General features: G+C 57.2%; 3 protein-coding genes across 4 annotated transcripts in view; all 3 read right to left on the bottom strand.

The window, feature by feature from the left end:
- The window catches only part of NUP93 (nucleoporin 93), an 80,210-nt gene extending 73,653 nt beyond the window's left edge, over positions 1 to 6,557 (bottom strand). Inside the window, exons 1-3 of one of the 2 annotated variants that reach the window (XM_083851902.1) lie at positions 6,494 to 6,557; positions 664 to 877; positions 3 to 120 (exon numbers count right to left, since the gene is read on the bottom strand). In XM_083851902.1, the coding sequence (XP_083708028.1) occupies positions 3 to 120; positions 664 to 842 (297 nt within the window). In that variant the 5' untranslated portion in view covers positions 843 to 877; positions 6,494 to 6,557. Of the gene's footprint in view, positions 1 to 2; positions 121 to 663; positions 878 to 6,282; positions 6,439 to 6,493 lie in introns of those variants that run through there. The other variant, XM_083851901.1, reaches the window with a different exon arrangement.
- Positions 6,558 to 10,178: 3,621 nt separating this feature from the next.
- LOC310905515 (metallothionein) lies at positions 10,179 to 11,227 on the bottom strand. Its single transcript, XM_083851877.1, has 3 exons — positions 11,069 to 11,227; positions 10,920 to 10,985; positions 10,179 to 10,429 (listed from the first exon to the last, which is right to left on the bottom strand). Exons 1-3 carry the CDS (start codon positions 11,097 to 11,099, stop codon positions 10,335 to 10,337), a joined length of 192 nt encoding a protein of 63 aa, XP_083708003.1. The 5' UTR covers positions 11,100 to 11,227; the 3' UTR covers positions 10,179 to 10,334.
- Positions 11,228 to 14,036: 2,809 nt separating this feature from the next.
- On the bottom strand, positions 14,037 to 15,292 carry LOC310905516 (metallothionein-1). Its single transcript, XM_083851878.1, has 3 exons — positions 15,173 to 15,292; positions 14,851 to 14,916; positions 14,037 to 14,290 (listed from the first exon to the last, which is right to left on the bottom strand). The coding sequence occupies exons 1-3, from the start codon at positions 15,201 to 15,203 to the stop codon at positions 14,196 to 14,198; spliced, it is 192 nt and encodes a 63-aa protein (XP_083708004.1). The 5' UTR covers positions 15,204 to 15,292; the 3' UTR covers positions 14,037 to 14,195.
- Positions 15,293 to 19,797: the final 4,505 nt, after the last annotated feature.

Below are 19,797 nucleotides of genomic sequence, written 5' to 3'. Positions count from 1 at the left end.
ACCTGGATGTCAGTGTCCTTCACGGGTTCAAGAGGCTCAAACGTAGTGGCTGCACTTAGACTCTCGAGTCGCTGAGAGATATGAGATATATCAAGCCCTCTGGACCCAAGAAGAACAGACCTGTAACAAAGAAATTGTGCAGGTACGAAGTCAGTACCACACAGTCAGAGCTACCAGTATGCACTCCAAACCCAACCCACTGTCAGTCCTTGGGTCAGCAGCTAGCCATGTGCAGTCAGTGCTTCCAGCTGTTGTGAGAAATGCATACACCCAAACCTTGCACAGCCACACGCATGTATCTAACCCCCTCAGCCCTGCTGAATGCTTTTTGCTGTTCCACTGCAGTACAGCACAGCTGCCAAGTTCTTCCAGATAGAAAAACTCTACAGCGCGTTGGTAAATGTCCTCAGCAGCGGCCGCACCAAGGTACTGCACTTCTTGGCTTTAGCACCTGAAATTGGGAACAGTTCGCTTCTCAAATAAATCCTTCAGTTACTAATTTATTTTTTTGTAAGAAGACGGGGAAGGAGAAAGCAGCTTTGCAGTCATTCTGTTTCTCCTGAGCATATCCTCCTGGCACAGCTCCCCACAACTGAAAAGCCAAGCCCGCAAACATTTTGCACCCCCTGCTTTCAGTTTCCGGCGCAGGGGCTCGGTACTTACGCCTTAACGTCCGCAGTCTCCTGGGAAGTGCGGGTCAGAGTGCGGGAGCGCAGGCGCTCCCCAGCCTGCTGGATCTCTTGCAGGTTGCGCTCCACGTGCGGGAGCTCGGAGATGCCCTCTGTCTCAGCTGCGAGCTGCTCTGCCTGCTGCAGGAGCTCTCCGAAGCCTTCGGTGTCCATCTCTGCTGCAGGTTTCACCCAAGACGCACAGAAACCTGCAGAGAAGAGAGAAAAGAGAAAATATGAGCAAGTTCTTGCGTGGCTATAAGCAGTGTCCATACCTACAGGTGCACAGAGAGAGCAGCAAGAGCTGAGCTTCTCGAGCAGGACACCACTCTGCTCGTCCTCCCCGCAGAGGGTGTAACAGAAGCACCTGAACATTAAGCAAATTTTCAAGTGCTCTCAGAGCAAGTTGCCTTACAGGACCACGTTTTAAGGCAGACCTCCAGACCTCTCAGAAGTGCATGGGGCAGCTCACGTATCGCCTTGATACAAAAGGGAGCAAACAGAAAGCAGAGAAGTCCAGGTGAAAGATTTGGTATTAATTCAGCTATAAAGCTCTTGTGTATATACATATTTATTTCATAAATTGAGATACATACATATGCACGCATACATATGCATATATACAGGCTGAAAATACACATAGCTTTCACACGAGGTTAAATAAACAGCAGAAGACAAGTATGTGTATGTGCAGAGACTGCCATAACAAGCCATCTATTAAAACGTGTTAAACCATGTCATCAACCCCCAGAAAAACACAAGTGCACGTTGTTGCAATGCAAAAGATGGGAGTCCTCCCTCAATACATGTAGAAAGCTCTACCAGCATTTGTGAGGGCTGCCTGCACAGACCCAGTGAGAGAACAGAGCCAGTACAGCAGAGAGCAATGGCTCTAACAGCTGAGGTCCTCAGTGCATCACGCCGTGCCAGGTTCAGAATGGAGCCGGTTGTTTTTATAGGGCAGACAAAAATGTATGTGCTCAGGATCAATGTGGAAAAAGCAGGGAGTCGCAACGGTGTCTGTATTAATGGAGAAGGAAAACCAAACCCTCAACTTCGGGCCCCAAATGCACGACTTGCAGCCAGATCAGCGACACGCCACGAGCACCTCGCTGCCCTCCGGTCACAGGAGAGGGTCGCTGACAGCCAGCCGTGCTGCACAGCGCCACAAGGCTTCAGGAACTCTAGCTCCCTCGTTTACTAAATGAAAATCAAGAGCAACCGGTTCAAGAGAGCCCACCAAGAACAGGGAATTTTTACAGCCCAGAACCAACCTACAACTCCAGCATTTCTTGGTACCCCCCAACCTTACCAAAGCACTCTAACAGTACAATTTCCCATTCCTGCTGTTCCGCCGTTCCTAAGCGCAACTTCCAGGGACAAGAGCACCGCTTTAGATCTGGACAAGAAGCGATTTAAGAGCACCGTGTGATGGTTCAGTCAGACGCACGCGATTAGAGAGAGAAATTGATCCCTGCCCCTTGCACATGGCTGCTGCCTGGGCGCCAGGACAGACCCAGGTGTCCAGGCACAGAGAATTTCCCCAGCACTCCTCAGCCACTTCTGGGGGAGGCAGCAATCATATCTGCACTGCCTCGTTCACCGGGCGAGACAGCAGAGACTGGATTTGTTTGAGCAGATCAGCACAGCACTGAGACAGAGGGGAGTGGAGAGGGGTGTGGTGGAAACCAGCAGCTTCGTGCCCTGCAATGCAGCACAGAGCATCTTCCCGGCGCTCACTTGCGGTAACTCAGGTGCAGCCCTGCCAGAAGCAGCCCCTGTTGGCAGACGCTGACCAGAACAGCCACACGCCCACAAGCGCGGCGAGCAGATCCTCCGGGAGCAGCGACCGCGAGAGCAGCACAGGCTTCAGCTCGATTTGATTCGATCCGGTCCACTTCCTCTTTTCATTAAGAGCGAGATAAAAAGCTGGGAGCGTAAGAAGGCACTAACTTCTCCGAGAGCACTGAAACCAAAAGCATGGGGGATCAGCGCGCTGTAAAACAGCTCCCCAACCTGCACTTTTTAGCCACAGATGCCGTGTCAGTGCCATACGCAGTCTGCCCCATAAAGCTGCTGATGTAGGACAGCCGCAGTGACTCTGGAAAACAAACTGAGTTCAACAAATATAGAATAAACTCCTTTTGGAGCAAGCTAAACTACCTGTGATTATAGCCCAGCACCGGGAGTGACAGCTCAAAACTTAGCTAGAGCACCACCAGCACCTTTGTCCAGAGGACAGAAGGCAAATATTTAGAGCGGGTAGCAGCACGAACGAGTTCGTCTCCACGCTGACAGAATTTACTGCATTCAGGAGACTGCAGTCTGCCTCTTAGTGCCGCCCGGCGAGATGGAAACTGCTGCCACAGTAACGAGCAGAGCCACGGCAGATTTTCATGTCTGGCTGGGGAAAGTGCAACAACTGACACCTAAGGGAAAGAAAATACATCAGAAATTAAACCAACTTCTGTGAAACCAGATCGACCCCGGGCTAAAAGCCAGGACTGAAAAGGCTCTTCTGTAAAAACAACTTTGATGGCTTATCAATAGAAGCTGCTGCGTTAGGCTAGTACTCCACGTCCAACAAAGCCCCTGTTTTATGTTTTCCCAGCATTTAAAGCCACATATAAACATTATATATTGTACGAGTTGGCAGGATTTAAGCCAAAATGAAATCAGAAAAGATGACGACAGGTTTCTCGGTTCTCTTCCGACTATAAATGTTGATCACCTGAAAAAAGACTAAATATCTCCAAGTCCTACAATGCTACCTAACCAAATGTTGTAGCTACAGTACTCCAAGCACAGCCGTGTCGAACATTTTAGCTCACCAGCTTCAGAAAGTCTCAGAGCTGAAAGACTCCGACGTGTGAGCAAGTGTCTGTTGTACTTCACATACTGACAGCCTTTGTGTCATCTCATTAACTAACTTCGAGAAACAGACTGAAAATTCAGACTGATCCAGTGCTTCAAAAAAAGGAACGGAAGATTTCACAGGAGGGAGGGAAAGCCTCGCCCGCTGCAGTCAGAGCAGCTGACACACCCGAACAGCTCCACGAGTTGCAAAGAGATTCTCCCAAAGGGGAAAGGAAGAAGAAATCCAGCGCCGCCCTCTCGCAGAGGCTCCTGCCCCACAGTGCTCATGAGCCGGGATGGGTTTCTTTTGGAAGGAAGATGGAGAAGGTAGGGTAGGACAACGGGGGTAATTCCTTCCTCGCTGCAGCCAAGATCTGAGGCAAGAGAAAGGATGCGCTTGTCTGCCAGACACTGTCACTGGAGCTTTTTGGGGCAGGACAAGGCAGAAGTGGTGCGGACCTGCTGACCCTGCACGAGGAGAGGAGACAGCCTGCCTGGTTCAGCTCCTGAGGGCTCTGCCCGCCTCGTTTCCATGCCCAGAAGTGCCCGAGTACAACCCAAACGCCTCCTGCACATTTCCAACAAATCGCCCTCCGCTGCGCGAAGCGCGGTAGCCAGCATTTAACCAGGCTGATGCAGGAAAATCCCCAACAGGCCACCCAGCAACCAACACTTACACTTGTTTCTTCTGCCACCCACCAATTAACCCTCCCCGTTTCCCTCGAGGTTCCCAGTCCTGTAAGGGCTGCTGGTAAGCTCACATGTAGGGAGATCCGTACCTGTCCAGTCCCTGTATGACTGCTACTAAACACTCTGTCTCAAAGAGTTCCTACAGTGCATGTGTTGAATAAAAAGTGCATAAAAATGTTTCTTCGGAGGTCTTAAAGGCACCGACATTCAGTTGTTTCTCTCACACAGTGATAAAGGACAAACAAGGGGACACGGCTCGCCTCTGCCCTGCTCACCGCTTACTCATTACTTAACGTGGAACCAGCAGCTGGCACTTCAGACAGTTTATTCCCATACATACCTCCATGAACTTGTCAACACTGACTTATCTGCCAGCTGACCTTGAGGCCCCTCACAAAGGCCTCAAGTCCCCTAAAAACTGACTCAGCTGGCAGCTTCACCATCCCAGCCCCCTGCCCCTTTCCCAGAGGCTCAGTACTTGCTGCCAGCACCCGACTGCCACCTCAGCAGGCCACCAACTTCTGCAGGGTGGCCAACTGACCGCTCGTTAGGTTCCACATTTCATTTGACAGTTCAGATTCCTCTGATGAAGTCCCTCGTTGGCACCTGGACTTGAGTTCAACCCCTTCCAGCCCCAGGTGACACAATGGGGTTTAGGGCTGTGTGGGATCAGTCACTGCAGCTGGCAGCTACATCCTCACCCCAGCACGCCCGCAGCCCCAGCTGTCACACAAAGGCAGACAGATATTGTTCTTTAGGTTCAGAAAGAAGGGTTCTACAGCTGAGATGCCCTACAAGAACACCTTATCGTCATAACTTCACCTGCTTTGCACAAGAAGTCAGCATTACTGCTGATAAAAATGGTTTATGAGCTGGGGCAGGGTGAAGGGCCGAGCCAGCACTCTCATTTGGTACCTTCTGAAGGGCCCACATTCAAGACTGCTTTCCTGCCTTACATCAAACGCACTGATGTGAAAAACACCGGAGTCCTGAGCACCGCACATGGATCTCTTTCTCCATTAGAGCCTTCTACAGCCTCCCTTGCTCAGAAACTTTCTGTGACCTACCCAGCACACAGACAGCAATGTCTGGTGGCTGTGAGGGTGACCGAGCACTGGGCCAGGCTGCCCAGAGAGGCCGTGGAGCCTCCTTCCCTGGAGATACCCAAACCCACCTGGCTGCCACCCTGTGTGGCACGCTTTGGGTGATGCTGCCTGGCAGGGGCTGGACCAGTGGATCCCTACAGGTCCCTTCCACCTGGGCATGCTGCAACATGCAACCTTAACAAAACCCACCGCCACGGAACCACAGAATCATCAGGGATGGAAAAGCCCTCCAAGATCACCTGGTCCAACCACCCCCTACCACCACCATCACCCACTGAACCATGTCCTCAAGCACCAGGTCCAACCTCTTCCTTGAACATCCCCAGGGACGGTGACGCCACCACCTCCCTGGGCAACCCGTCCCAACGCCTGACCGCTCTTTCTGAGAAATGTCTCCTCATTTCCAACCTGAACCTCCCCTGGCACAACGTGAGGCCATTCCCTCTGCTCCTATCACTGGTTACCTGTGAGAAGAGGCCGACCCCCAGCTCCCCACACCTTCCTTTCAGGCAGTTGCAGAGAGCAACGAGGTCTCCCCTGAGCCTCCTCTGCGCCAGACTAAACACCCCCAGTGCCCTCGGCCGCTCCTCACAGGACTTGTGTCCCAGGCCCTTCCCCAGCTTCACAGCCCTTCTCTGGACATGCTGCAGGGCCTCGATGTCCTTCTCGTAGCAAGGAGCCCAAAGCTGAACGCAGCATTTGAGGTGCAGAGCACAGGGGACGCCCGCCTCCCCGGCCCTGCTGGCTGCACTACGCCTGACACAACCAGGATACCACTGGCCCTCCCGGCCACCCGGGCACGCTGCCGGCTCACCTTCAGGTGGGCACTGACCAGCACCCCCAGGCCCTTTCCCTCTGCCCAGTTTTCCAGCCACCCCGTCCCCGCCCCCGCCCCCCAAACCCCGGCCGGGCCAAGCCCAAAGGCCCGGGGGGGACCGGGACCCTCCGGCCCGGGGACTCACAGAAGGCCCCACCGGGGGCTTGCGGCCCGGGGGAGCCTCGCTCGGGGCTGAAGGGAGGGAACCGAGGCCGGGGGCGGCTGCTGAGAGCTCAGGGCCCGCGGAGGGGTCGGGGGGGGGCCGAGGATGAGGAGCGGGGAGCGGAGGGGACGGGCAGGTGCCCCGCTGCCCGCCTACCCGCCCGCCGCCATGACACGCCCGCTCAGCGCCTCACCTGCCCGCCGCTCCGGCCGCCGCGCGCCCCCGCCCCGCACCCCCCATTGGTCACCCTTATCCCCTCCTCCGCCCTCCTATTGGCCGAGACGAAGCGCTTCCCGGCGCCGCGCGCTCCCATTGGTCGAGCCCGTGAACTTCCCCCCCCCTCCCTGCACGCCGGCTCCCGCCCTCGACGTCTCCTCGCGACAAGAGCTGTATCGAGGCGCTGCGGGGCGGGCACGGGCAGCGCGCGGGGGGGGGGGGGGGCGGCTCCGGAGGCCGTGGGTTCGAGGCTGCCCCCCGCCGCCTCGCCCTGAGAGGATCCGCAAATCGTGGGGGGAGGCCCAAGGGTTGCTAATGTGAGAAAAATCTCAAATAATTTCCTTCAGACGGGATCTTCTGTGAAGCGAATTTATTCGCGATTGCATGGCGGGCGTCCTGTCAATCAGGAGCGCATTTTAGTACACAAAGCATAACCTTTTATTCCCTGTTACCCGACGCCTGATCACCTCCCCTGTTTCCTCATTGACTGAGTACTACAGGTTCACAAGCTACTCGACGCTCCTCTATACCATATATGTACAATTTTTCTTTTTTTCAACCCTTTAATTTCTCCTTTTCCTTTTCTTTTTTTTTTTTTTTTCCTTTCTTATGTTCTGAGAACTTGTGATCTTTGTTTTACTGTTCCCACACTGCTCACCCTGTTTTTCTCAATCTTCCACCTATTTTGGAACAGTGAGGCCTTCTACTGTCCACTTACCTACATAGCATTTCTCCTTGTTATGACTACACAACTACCTTGGAACACAGAAAATTAGTTCTCTACTGCAAAAACACAACTTAGTTTCTCACAATTCCCCCCTCTTCTTTTCTTACTTCTATTGTTTTTGCACCTCTCCACATACCGCGCTCTTGAGTTTTTCCACCATTAAGGTGCAATATTCTTCTTCGCATGTCACGGGGGATGACAGATATACCATGCCATTTTTATTACAATACCAACAAATAGTTGTTTGAGCCAATTCTGTCCAGGTAATCACGAAACTGGTTTCTCCCAAATGTCTCTAAATCCCCAGGAAGTGTCATTTTGAGCTACTCTGTGTAGGATCTTGGTTTTTTTGTTTGTTTGTTTGTTTTCCCCAAATATTTTTGAGATCAGTCAAATTCATCCCATTCGATCTACATATATACAGCAACTAGTATTAATTACAGTGCACACTCCTCCTTATGAGGTTATTAATAAATCGAATACTATTTGACTCTAGAGTACTGTTTTTGCAAACTTCTCACTTATTTTCTAGTTCTTCAATATATTTACAATATTTTTGTTTTTTGAGATATTTACAATAGCTTTTTCTAATTCACTCACCCTTAACCAAGGTAAGAACTACCTTGCAAAACTGTGGAATGCGAGAGAATTGTACGAAACTATTATCTGGAGTCTGCTTAATTCTGCGTGTGGTCTCAAGGGGCCGAGCTTTGGCTCTGTGGATCTTCAGTAATAGTTACATCTGGAATTATTGCCTCCAGGATGCAAGTTCTTTCCATCCTAGGGGCAACACCTTCCTGGCTTTATTGCCACATAGCCAGTACCACTCCTTGCCATTCGGGACAGGCCATCTGGGTACAGGATTCTCACGTTGTATCTGGTGTGCGTTATGTATATTAGCATTCCCGTGGCTACCATATTCAGTACAGTATGGATTATTCCCTACTTCACAGATAATATTTCCACACCCGGGGTCAGTAATGTTGCTCCCTGGGTTTCTCTCAATGTTGTTTAAAAGGCACCTTTGATAACACAGTGTATTGTAGCCAGGATTGTGTGTAGGGAGCTCAGCTTCAAAATCTGTTCCTTCCCGGGACTGAGTATGACCTGTTGTTTTTAGAAATCTAGAGAATCCAGACACAGTTGCTGCTGGAAATAGCAATCAGGGACAAGGCCTTTTCGATCTTTCCAGGCACCGGGGTGCAAATCCAACAATTATTTCGAGATAGAACTCAAGAGATGTTCTGGATTAATTGGAAATGCTGATTTTTCCCTACATCCTATCACTAATCCATTGAGAATAGGTATTACTAAGATAAAATACATCATTTCTATGTATATATACACCCCTATAATAATTAAAAAATAACAATTAAGAAAAACAATAAGGATTCTTCTGGTGGGGATTAAATACCCCCCTTTTCTCCCACTTCCAGGGAGTGTTCCTTGGAAACACTCCAATTCTGTGTAATCCAATACCTTTTACTCATTAATTCATTAAGAATTCTTCTAAGGAGAAGTTAAAGGTTTACAATAGATAGTTTTAACAGTTTTAAAGTGCGTCTCATTCACACTCCACACAAGAGTTTCCCGGAACCCAACCCGAGACAAGATACGGCCACAGTGCGGTAGCTACACAGCTATCTTTGAATACAGAAAAGTAGTTCTCTACTGCAAAAACACAACTTAGTTTCTCACACTAATTAGCTTCAATTAATAATGGGGATAGGCAGTGCTCGCTCACAGTGCCTATCGCATGCATACAGATGGGAAAAAATGGGAAGAAAAAAAGAAAAAAGTATGAGTTTTTTGAGTTTTCTTGACTTTTAGGTGGGATGGGTGCTGGATGTCCCAGCGGGCTGGGTGCTGGGTGTCCCAGGGGGATGCGTGCTGGGTGTCCTGGTGGGGTGGGTGCTGGGTGCCCCATTGGGATGGGTGCCCCAAGGAGGGCTGCTGGGGCAGGCAGAGGGCAGCAAATCCCCACCGATGGATTGGGTTGGGGCGATGGGTTGGGTTGGGATGTGCTGCTCGCTGGCACTGGTGTCCCCCTGTGTCGCCCACTTGTGTGGGTGTCCCCTGAGTGCAGCCTCCCAGGGCCCGGTCACCCCCCGGTGCCAGCCTTGCTTCCCATCCCCTGCAGGTGCATGGCACCCCATACAGGTGCATGGGCGTGAGGGCAGCTCCTGCTTCATTTGGTGCGAATCCCAAAAATTGACTTTTTCCATTGAAAAACACTCCCCCCAGAGCCCCAGGTCATGTCACAGGTGTCCCCTGTCCCTCTGCGTGGAGGACAGGGACACGAGGTACCAGCACGCAGCGCTGTCCCAACCCCATTCCCCAGCCCTCCTGCTTTCTGGCCGGGCTTCTTCCCACAGGATTTATTTTTTAAATAAATAAATAAATGCAATGCAATGGATTTAGGGCAAGGCAGGTCACCCCAAACCTGTCTCTTCTGTTGCAACAGGAGGTGCCGGGAGGCTGCTTAGGCAGCAGAGCCGGGTTCCCAGCCCCGCTGTGCGGGGCGCGCCCATGGGACATGCGAGGGCAGGCAGCACCCGCGGCAGGGGCAGGGGCTCCCCAGCCCACGCTTTCGCTTGGCAGGCATTTTCGGAAGGAAAACAGGGCCTGGGCGCCTTCCCACGGCCCCCCCACCCTGCACCCAGCATCCTCCCACCCTGTTTTCCACCCCTGGGGTGCAGGAGCCAGCCTGGGCCATGCCACAGATCCTGCGTTCCCATCCTGGTCAGGGAGCATCCAGAGTCCCCCCTGGCTTGCTGGGGGCTGTCCCAGGGGACACAGAGAGCCCCAACCTCTCCCTGGGGATGCCGCAGTGCCCCCAGCCCATGGGGGGGACAGGGGGGGCTTGGAGCAGCCCCCATCCCCCGGGTGCAACGCTCCCGTCACAAGTGGTGTCGGCACTCAGCACTCCAGCAGCTTCAGCCAAACTCCTTTATTTTCTCCATGGGTAGAGAAGATACAAAACATGTAAAAATAAGCCTTTTTTTTTTTTTCCTCTTTTTTTTGTGCCCCCCCCTTCATCACCCTCCCATCCCCGAAGCGTGCCGGCTATTTACAGGCGGAGGCGGGCGGCTCAGTGGCAGCAGCTGCACTTGCTGCTGGCCGGCTCCTTGCAGACGCAGCCCTTGGCGCAGTTGTTGCAGCCGGCGGGGCAGCAGGAGCAGCAGCCTGGGGGGGGGGGACATAAGAGTTAGGAGGGGAGTGAGATTTAGGGAATGCAAGAATTAGGGGAGTGGGAAGGCAAGGGGTGAGGTTTAGGGGGTTGGGATGCGATGGGGGGTCCCCAGGGGATGGGGAGAATGGGGTGACCCAGAGGGCAGAGCTGGGGTCTCAACATGAGGAAAATGGGGGTTCCCCAGGGGGGTCCTGAAAGTCTGGGGGGACCCCAGGGAAAAGGGATGGAGAAATCACCATGGGGGTCTCCACGGGGTGCATGCAGGGGTCCCACAGGGCAGGGGTGTCCCCAGGGGGTGTCTGTAGGGGGTTTCCCCATGGGCAGGAGGGATGGGGGGGTCCCCATGGGGATCCCACAGGGGAGGGATGGGGGGGTCCCCATGAAGGTCCCACTGGGTAGGGATGGGTGGCGGTGTCCCCATGGGGGTCCCACGGGAGAGGGACGGGAGCACCACAGGGTAGGGACCCCCAGACCCCAACTCACTCTTGCGGCAGCTCCGGCAGCGGCAGTTCTTGCACTTGCAGGACCCGGCGCAGGAGCAGGAGTCACCTGGGGAGGGAGAGAAACTGTGAGCCAAACCGAGCCGGGCGGAACCGAGCCGAGCCGGGCTGAACTGATCCGAGCCCACTTACCAGCAGCACATGTGCAGTCCTGGGGGTCCATGGCTCGGCTCGGGTAAGCAAGGCTTGGCTCGGCTTGGCTCGGCTTGGCTCGGGTAGTCGCGGCACGGCTCGGCTCGGCTCGGTTCGCGGCAGTCCCGAGCCCCGCCGCCCGCCCGGTATTTATGGGGCTGGGGCGGCGCTGGGCGCTGCACACGGCGGGGCGGTGCCGAGCCGGGCCGGGCCGTGCCGAGCCGGGCCGTGCTCACAGAGGGGCCGTGCCGTGCTCATAGAAGGGGCTGAGCCGTGCCAAGTCGTGTCGTGTTCACTGGGGGGCCGTGCTGAGCCGTGCCGTGCTCATCGAGGGGCCGTGCTGAGCCGTGCCGAGCCGTGCCGAGCCGTGCCGTGCTCACAGAGGGGCCGTGCCGTGCTCATAAGAAGGGGCTGAGCCGTGCCAAGTCGTGTCGTGTTCACTGGGGGGCCGTGCTGAGCCGTGCCGTGCTCACAGAGGGGCCGTGCCGAGCCGTGCCGAGCCGTGCCGAGCCGTGCCGTGCTCACCCGGGTCATGGCCATGCTCCCTGCACCCCCCCCCCCCGCACCCCTTGGTGGCCCACGCGTGCACGGGGACACCCCGGCACCCCCAGCAGCTGCCCCCACCCGGCTTCCTGCATATGGGGTGGGGGGGAAAGGGGCTGGGGCCCCCCAAAATTGGGGCATCGCAGCCTGGTGACGGCCGTGGGTGTCCCCCTCACAGCCCCCAAGCATGGCCCCTAGCCACATAATGGTGGCAGCAGCCAGGGACGGGCCGTCCCCGCTTTGAGCTTTTATTGCAAAAAAGGGGAAATTTGGGGGTGAATTTCTGGTGTGAATCCTGGCAGAGCCTCAGGGACACGGAGCTGGGGGCCAGCGGCCGCGCTCGTCTGTGACGCCACAGGGTTTGGGGGTTGTTGTTCCTCCTCCCCGGCTTTGCGCCCGGCAGCGGTGAGGGAACGTAAACACGGGGCCGCGTGCGTTGGCCGCCGGCCGAGCGGCGGAGAGGAAAAGGTCGAGGTCCGGGCCCACGTGCGGCGGCAAACGCCGCTTGCGAAACCGCTTCCCGTAGGCCCCGGTGCTGCGGGCCCGGTGCGCACGACACGAAACTGGAGGAGCACAGCCTGGGCCGCACACCCGGAGCCTTTCTGGGAAGGGGACGAGACTGGTGCCTGCCACAGGAGGCCCGGGTACGAGCTGTGGTGTTAGGGCAGCCAAAAACTGAGCAGAGGACAGCTGCTTCTCGTCACGGTCCCATATCCGAAAGGCAGAACTGGGGTGCCTCAGGGACCTCTGTCACGCCCCGTTGTGTGCCCCACACCGCCCGGTGTGTGCCATCGGGGGTTCAGATGAAATTGTGTTTTCCTATAACATCATTAAACCACTCGACACACCCTACAAAACCCAGGGAGGGGGACAGGCTTGTCCCCGGGCTCCTGACATGCAAAAAGCTGCTGTGAATTGCAGCACGGCCAAACTCAGGTAGGAAAAATCAGCCAGAGGCTGCTCAAAGCGAAGGGACTTTCGCAGCCTGACCCCATTGCTCCTCCGGCTCGTTATGGGCTCACCAGTGATGTTTTTGCATGGTTGGCATTTACGTCTCGCTGGGCAAGAAGCCCCTCGGACAGCAGGTGGGGGACAGCCAGTGCACGTGGGACGGGGACAGACCGTCCAGGCGGTGCTGGCACGATTTAGCCCGAAGCCACGTGCTGGAGCTGCCCCGTGCCCACAGGGTTCCTGCGCTGACCTACATTCGGTGGCAGGCGAGCGTGCTTCGTGCATCTTGGAAGCTGGGGGGGACGGCGGCACTGCGGGGGACGCTGTGGGGAAAAGCCCTCCTGGTAGCAAAGGGGAGACCCCCGGGGGTCAGCGCTGCGAGTGGGGGTCCCTCGGTCCCTGCCTCGGCCCTGGCAGCGGTGGTTGGGTCAGGGAAGCTTTTGCAGCAAAAAGAGGCTGGTGGAAGGATGCGTTTGGGGAGCACAGGGACAGGCAGGAGCCCCCGCGTGTGTCCTGTGGAGCAGCGGAACTGGGGTGTGGCATCCCTGCGGCGGGGCGGGTGTTGTACCATGGCACGGGCATCGCACGCCATTGTGGCATTGCACCCTACTGTGGGCACTGCACCCCATTGTGGGCACTGCACCCCATTGTGGGCATCGCACCCCATTGTGGCATTGCACCCCATTGTGGGCATCGCACCGCATTGTGGGCATTGCACCCTACTGTGGGCACTGCACCCCATTGTGGGCATCGCACCCCATTGTGGCATTGCACCCCATCATGGGCATCGCACCCTGTTGTATGCATCGCCCCCCATCCTGGGCATTGCATCCTATGCCCGTCACACCCCATTACGTGCATCACACCCCATCCTGGGCTTCCCACCCCATCGCGGGCATCGCACCCCATCACAGCCACGGTGTCCAAGCCACCCCAAGCCCCACCAGGGAGCAAACCCGGCAGCTCTCCCCTGCAGCCCCGCTCTGCTGCCAGGAGGGAAAGCGAGCTCCTGGCCCTGCCGCCCCACCTGCCCTGGAAACATCACCCCTGGAAATGGGCACGGCACAGCCTTCATTACCACGCTGTTGACAAACGGTTTGTAATAACGAGCTGCTCATTAGCCCGGAGGAGGATTTCGTGGAGGAGAGAGCCTGGGATTTGCCCTTGGGTAACAAGAGGGCGGGAAGAAAAAAAGAAAAACAACAAAAAACCAAAACTAACCAGAAAATTACCTTGTTGTGAAGGGAAAGTGTTAAACCCAGAGCGAGTGCTAGGGGAGGTCCGAGGCTGGAAGAAGCAAAACAAGCCCCGCGATGTGTGCCTCGCGAGCAAAACAAGCCCCGCGATGTGTGCCAGCCCATGAAAGAGGCTGGCGAGCTCTCCTGGTGGGCGGTTTGCCACGAACTTCCCCCCCAAAAAAATTTTCTGCCGCCCCGTGCGACACCGGAGACCAGAGAGAGGCGGCGGCCGGGTGTTTATGTACACATCGCTTTATTTAGGTAGCTCAGCGCACGCCACGCGTGCCAAACACTGAAGGTATCCGAACGCACGTATAAAAAACACAGACAATAAAGTTAGTTTTCTTCGGCTCCCCCCAGGGTCAGCGCGGCGGAGGGGGGCTGCCCGCCGGCCCCTACTTGCAGCAGCTGCACTTGGCGGAGGGGGGCCCTTTGCAGACGCAGCCCTGCGCGCACTTGGCACATCCCGCGGGGCAGCAGGAGCAGCAGCCTGGGAGGGGAGGAAAATAAATTTAGGGGGGTGTTCTCAGAAGGGTGTGGGGGGGTGGGTTCCTGCCACCCCCCCCCGCGTCATGCTGTGATGGATGAGCATCCACCCCGGGCTAATTTTAGCAGTGTGTTTCCCCCCCCCCCCCCCCCCCGCCTTTGGGTGGCTTTGAGCCAGGGCTGGCCCTGGGGGGGTGCAGGCTCCCCAGGGGGGCCCTGTTACCCACGCAGACTCCCCCAGCACCCTTCTGGCCAGGGTGAGTGGGTCTGGAGCAAACAGAGGATGTCACAGTGCCGATGTCCTCCCCCCCCCAAGGACGTTGCCTCGTGCTGAGCCTCGGACACCAGCGGGGGGCACGCTGTTTTTTGGGCTACACGGGGTGCCCTGTATTGCTTATGGGGAAGTCACCTCCCTCTTTAGGGGCAAAAAAATAAATAGGTGGAGAGAACTGATGTTTGGGGAGGGGATTCCTGAGCCTGGCTTGATTTAGCGTGTCTACAGATGTGTGGTGGAAAAAAAACCACGGGTGTTTCTGATCTCCGGGGACTCGGGGGCCACCTTACCTTTTTTGCACGACGTGCATTTGCAGTTTTTACATTTGCAGTTGTCCCCGCAGGTGCAGGTGCCACCTGAAAGAGAGAAAAGGAGGAATAAAAAAAAAAGGGGGGGGTGAGGAGGCAGAGCATCCCCGGCCCCGCAGCCCGGGCTCAGCATCCCGCCCCGAGCATCCCTGCTGCCGTAGCGACATCCCGCATCCCTCGCCCCGCACCCCGCAGCGCGATGCCCGGCTCGAGGGAGGGTTTTAGGGTGGCCGGGCTGGGCAGGATGAGGCCAGGGCAGCCCCGCGGGGACGCTCCGGCGCTCGGCGGGGGAGCCTTGGCTTACCGGTGGCGCAAGGGCAGTCCTGGGAGTCCATGCTGCGGCCGCGGGACGCGTTGGCGATGGGAAACCGGGCTTCGGGCCGGCCGTGCCGCTGCTGCTATTTATCCCTGGCGGGGAGAGAGCGAGTGCAAAACCTCCGCCCCTCGCAGCCTGCGCACGGCTCTGCCCGGCTGCTGCCCCGGGCGCTGCTGATTCACCGCCCGGGCGGCCGCGGCTGGGGCCCCGACCCCCTCCCCGGCGGTGGGTGACGGCGGGCTGGGTCACCGCTGCCTCGGGGACGGACGGACGGATGGATGGATGGACAGACGGACGCACAGGCACGTGGGCGCAGAGAACGGGCGGCTCATCACCCCGCCGCCCCGCCGCTCCCCCTCCCAAAGCACCCGCTTTGATGAAATCATGGGATGTAGCCCCCCAAAAATCACACGAGCCCACCCCAGACCCCTCCTCATTGAGGAGGTCCCCAGACCCTCTCCCATGCCTCCGCCGCCCTCCCCGCCAGCAGCAAAACCGACGAGCCCGACTGGCCCAGCCGGAGCCCGCGTTCCCTCCGGCACCCCGCCGCGGTGCCCCCTCCCACCCTCCTTAATTAATTTCTGTGCTCAATTAGCCGCGAGGAGGGCGGCGGGGGAGCCACGTCGCTGCTGTCGGCTTGGCCAACTGTGCCGGTGGCCGCCGGGTGCTGGGCTCGGTGGCTTTGCTCACCCACTCGAAAGAGCTGCGGGGAGCCGGGGTGGAAGGTGCGAACGAAATGATGCGTTTATTTTATGAAATGAAAGCAATTTCGGCGCGCGGGGAGGGACTGCCCCACGGCCAGCAGGCTCTGCCAGCCATGGAGCATCCTTCTGCGTGCAGAGGCTTCCCCGTGGTGAATGTGGCCCCCTCCTCGCCCCTGGGGTTTTTCACCAGTGACATATCTCACCCTGCTTTTAGCATCCCACTGAGCCCCTGAAAAATCCCCGTGGCTGCTCCGGGCTCCGGTGCCTCCCCTCTGAGCATCCCATTTTCCGGGGCGCTCCCTAAAGACGCATCCCTAGAAGCAGGGGCCAGGCACGGGGGTGATGGGAAGCACCCCGCCAGCTCCCGGCATCGCCCACGAGCAGTTTTTGGGGTGACAGGTGCCTGCTGTGCACCTGGGAATGCACTCGTCCCCGCAGCCCACAGTGGCTGCGCTGGGAAACTCCTTTGCTGCAGGGTTTTATCCGGGCTGGGCTTTTGCCCGCGGTGCCTCACTGCCGCGTTGGAGGCGATGCTAATCCAGCCAAAACATGGGGCCAGGGAGTATTTTTACCACCCAGCTGTCTGGGCACGTTGGGAGCTTGTTCGGTGACCTAGTGGGGAAAGGTGCCAGCGGCCCCGTCTCCGCGTCTCTGCTGGCGGAGCTGGGCGACGGTGGGAAATGTGCGCGGAAAAGCCCCAGGGAGGCAGAGCTGATGGGCTCGCTCCTCGTCCCAGCCACCCAGCAGCGTGCTGAGGCTCAGTGGATGCTCATCCCCATGTCCCCAACACACATGACAAGCCAGTGAGGTGACAAGCCATGCAGGAAAGGGCTGAGGCTCTCTGAAGATGCATGCCGAGGCTGCTTGCGTGCAGACCTCAGCAGGATGCTTGGGTCCAGCTCCCAAATCTGGCCCCGAGCGGCTCTTGAGAGAGCGCTGCTGGCAACAGGCTGCGGGTGGAAATAGCTCCTGGGAGGTGCCACACAAATGTCACGCTGCTGAATGTCACCGTGCCAGTAGTCAGGTGCCATGCCAAGGGTGTTTGCCGCTCCCCACGGCGTGGCTGGGCCCCACGGGGACGATCCCGAGCGCTCGGGAGCAGGAAAACACAGCCCTGCCTGGGGACATGAGTGGCGCCGGTGCCGTTCATCCACATCACGCCATGAGCTGGGGTTGTCACCACCCGCCCGGGCACACGGGGATGTGACAGGGAGGTCCCACACATGCCCTGCTCCTGGAACAAGGAGCCGAGCTTTGCCCGGGCAGGGAATTGCTTCCAGTGCATCCTGACAGGGGGATGCGGACAGGACACGGTGCCACGGGAGGCACTGGTGCCATGGCTGCTGCCGGAGCTGAGGTGCGGGGAGCCTGCCCGGCGATGGGGACCGCGTTAAAGGCTGGGGAGGCCGAGGCGAGGGCTGCGTGCCGGCAGCCAGGCAGCTCCCCAGGCTTCCCCTTTCCTCGAGGAAGCTTGGCCATGTTGGTGGCATCTCCTCGAGGAATGGGGAGGTTGGAGCCAGCCTGCGTGACTCATTTGCTCTCTTCCCCGTCTGCTCTCAGCTTGGCCACGAGCCCTTTTCTCCCCTGCTTTGCATGAAGGAAGGGAGCAGCTTCCCTCCCGCAGGAGGGAGACTCCCCATCCCGGGGAATGGGTGACGGAGTCGCTCAGGTGCCGTGCAGCAAGGTGCCACCATCCCCGTGACGGGCATGAGCATCACCTGGCCGTGGGTGGCTGGAAGTGGGTGGCAGTGCTGACTCCACGGGCAGGTGATGGGTGTGCTGTGGGTGACAGCCACCACGCAGCAGATCCTGCCCGGGAGACGTGGGCATGTGCCTCACCAGGGCTCCTCATGCCCCAGTGGTGTCCCCTCGAGCAGCGACACGTCCTTTGGCCACGCTCAGCATCCCCAGGAGATGCTGGGCTGCTCTAACCAAGCATCACGGTTCAGTATGATAGGGATCGTGGGCTGGGTGATGGAATTGGTGTAGGCACGGCATGGAGACCCCAGGGATGGTCACTGGTGTCTGTGGTCCCTCACCACACCTCGCCGCTCAGCCTTTCAACCAAAATAGGGAAAACAAGGGGGCACGAGCAGCTGGCCAGCCTGGCCCACACATCCTAACTGCTGAAAACCAGGAGGAAACCACAGGGGTGATTGCTGCTTGGAAAGCAGGCTCAACTTTCATTTTGCAGGTATCTCAGGTCATTATTTGCTGATGATAAACAAGCGTTTGGAGCATGGGAAATAGGTGCCGACGTTGTTTTGTTGTGCCGGTGCTTGCCAGCCCCTTGGCGGAGGAGGCAGGGGATGAATCACGGCGCTGAGTGTGCGCGCGCGAAGCCTTGGAAGCTGTTCTGGAGCGACGCAAGGTCGGCAGGCTGACATCACGCATGGAAGCTGCTTTATTTTCCCAGAAATAGGGAAAACAGGAGCTTTCCCACCTCGCCCCATCCGTGCCCACTCCTCTGGGTCAGCTATAGGCAGGGCACAACGTTTCCATCCACCCGGGTAAATGCAGCCCTCGGTGGGCCCCGCAAAGACCCTCGCAGGAGAAATGCACCTTCAGCGAGAGCCGCTGCCTGTCGGAAGGCTTTTAGCAGCTTTTCATTAAAAGGGAATTGCACGGCGTGCAATAACGCGGTGCTTTCACAACTCCGCACCGAGCTTTGATGTGGGTTGTTTGGGATCCGCGTTGCAACGCACCGGGCTGTGACTCAAGGGTGCTGGCTTTGGAGGCTTGTCCTATGGCTCTGGGCAAGCGGCTTTCGCTTCGTGCCATATTTTTATCTGTGCACCAGCTATCAGCATCGCCTTCCCCTTGGAAAATTAAAAAAAAAAACAAACGCAGGGAGGGTGGTGATTTGCTAATTATTTGCTCTTAATGAAGAACTAGCGGAGCGGTACCACGTGCTGGTGGCTCCGCTGGGGTGAAGCTGGCCCTGCAGCCCCCTTGGTGGGCACCCCGGGGGGATGCCCCGGGCGCTCCCGGTGTTCCTGGCAGGTTTTGGGGCCGGGCGATGTCTGTTTGGGCACGCCTGGGAGATGAAAGGGCTGCTTCCCTTTTTGATCCTGAAACTCTCATAAATGTTAATGGGAATTACTTCAAGGTCTAATGAGGGCAGAACTGCAGCCCCCAAGGGGAGCAAGGGGCGAGGATGGATGAAGCTTTGGCTGGGAAATAGAGGCACTCACGAGAGCTGAGTTGGGGGTTCACACTGACCCTCCAGGACAGGGACCCCAGTGTCTTTCTGTCCCACCGCTCAGCATTGCTGGCACTGCCTGCTTCATTAGGCATCATTTGAACTCTCATCATCATCGTAACTCACCAGCCCGATGCTTTCCCAGTGTGCAGCTCAGATTTTTTTTTCCCCTGCTCCTTCCCTTCCCTTTGTGTTTCTCAGGTTCCCACAGACTTCAAACTCACCTGCTCCAACTGCTCGCCGCCTCCCCTGGCTGAAACGTGACCTGAAGTTTCCAAGTATCATTACCTTGGGCATATTTAATTTCATTTTTTCCCCCACTTGCTAATTTTCAGAATTAGAAGCCAAGGGAAGAGCGATGAGCAATCCCCCGGGACGTTGAGCAGACACTTGTCTGAGCTTGCACAACACCAACCCCCTCCATGCAAGCACACCAAATAAAAGGATGCCATGTTCTCCTTGATGTCTTCATAGCCTGCATCTGCCCAGTGCCAGAAACCGTGCAAGCGGTGGCCCTGGTCCTGTGCCCATGGAAAAAGCTCACGTAGCCAATGCCTTTGGGGAGGCAGCGGCTCTCTCAACCCCAACCCCAATCCCCATCCCCATCCCCATCCCATCCCCACCGCTTCTCCCCCAGCCCTCTCTATCCCCCCTCGGAGGGCTGGCGATGGTGATTTTTGGCAACATTTAACCCAGCCACCCACTGC

Source organism: Anser anser (assembly GCF_964211835.1).
Source record: "Anser anser genome assembly, chromosome: 11".
NCBI classification, from domain to species: domain Eukaryota; kingdom Metazoa; phylum Chordata; class Aves; order Anseriformes; family Anatidae; genus Anser; species Anser anser.
The sequence above is the reverse complement of the archived record's forward strand: the minus strand, read 5'-3'. Positions and strand labels throughout refer to the sequence as shown.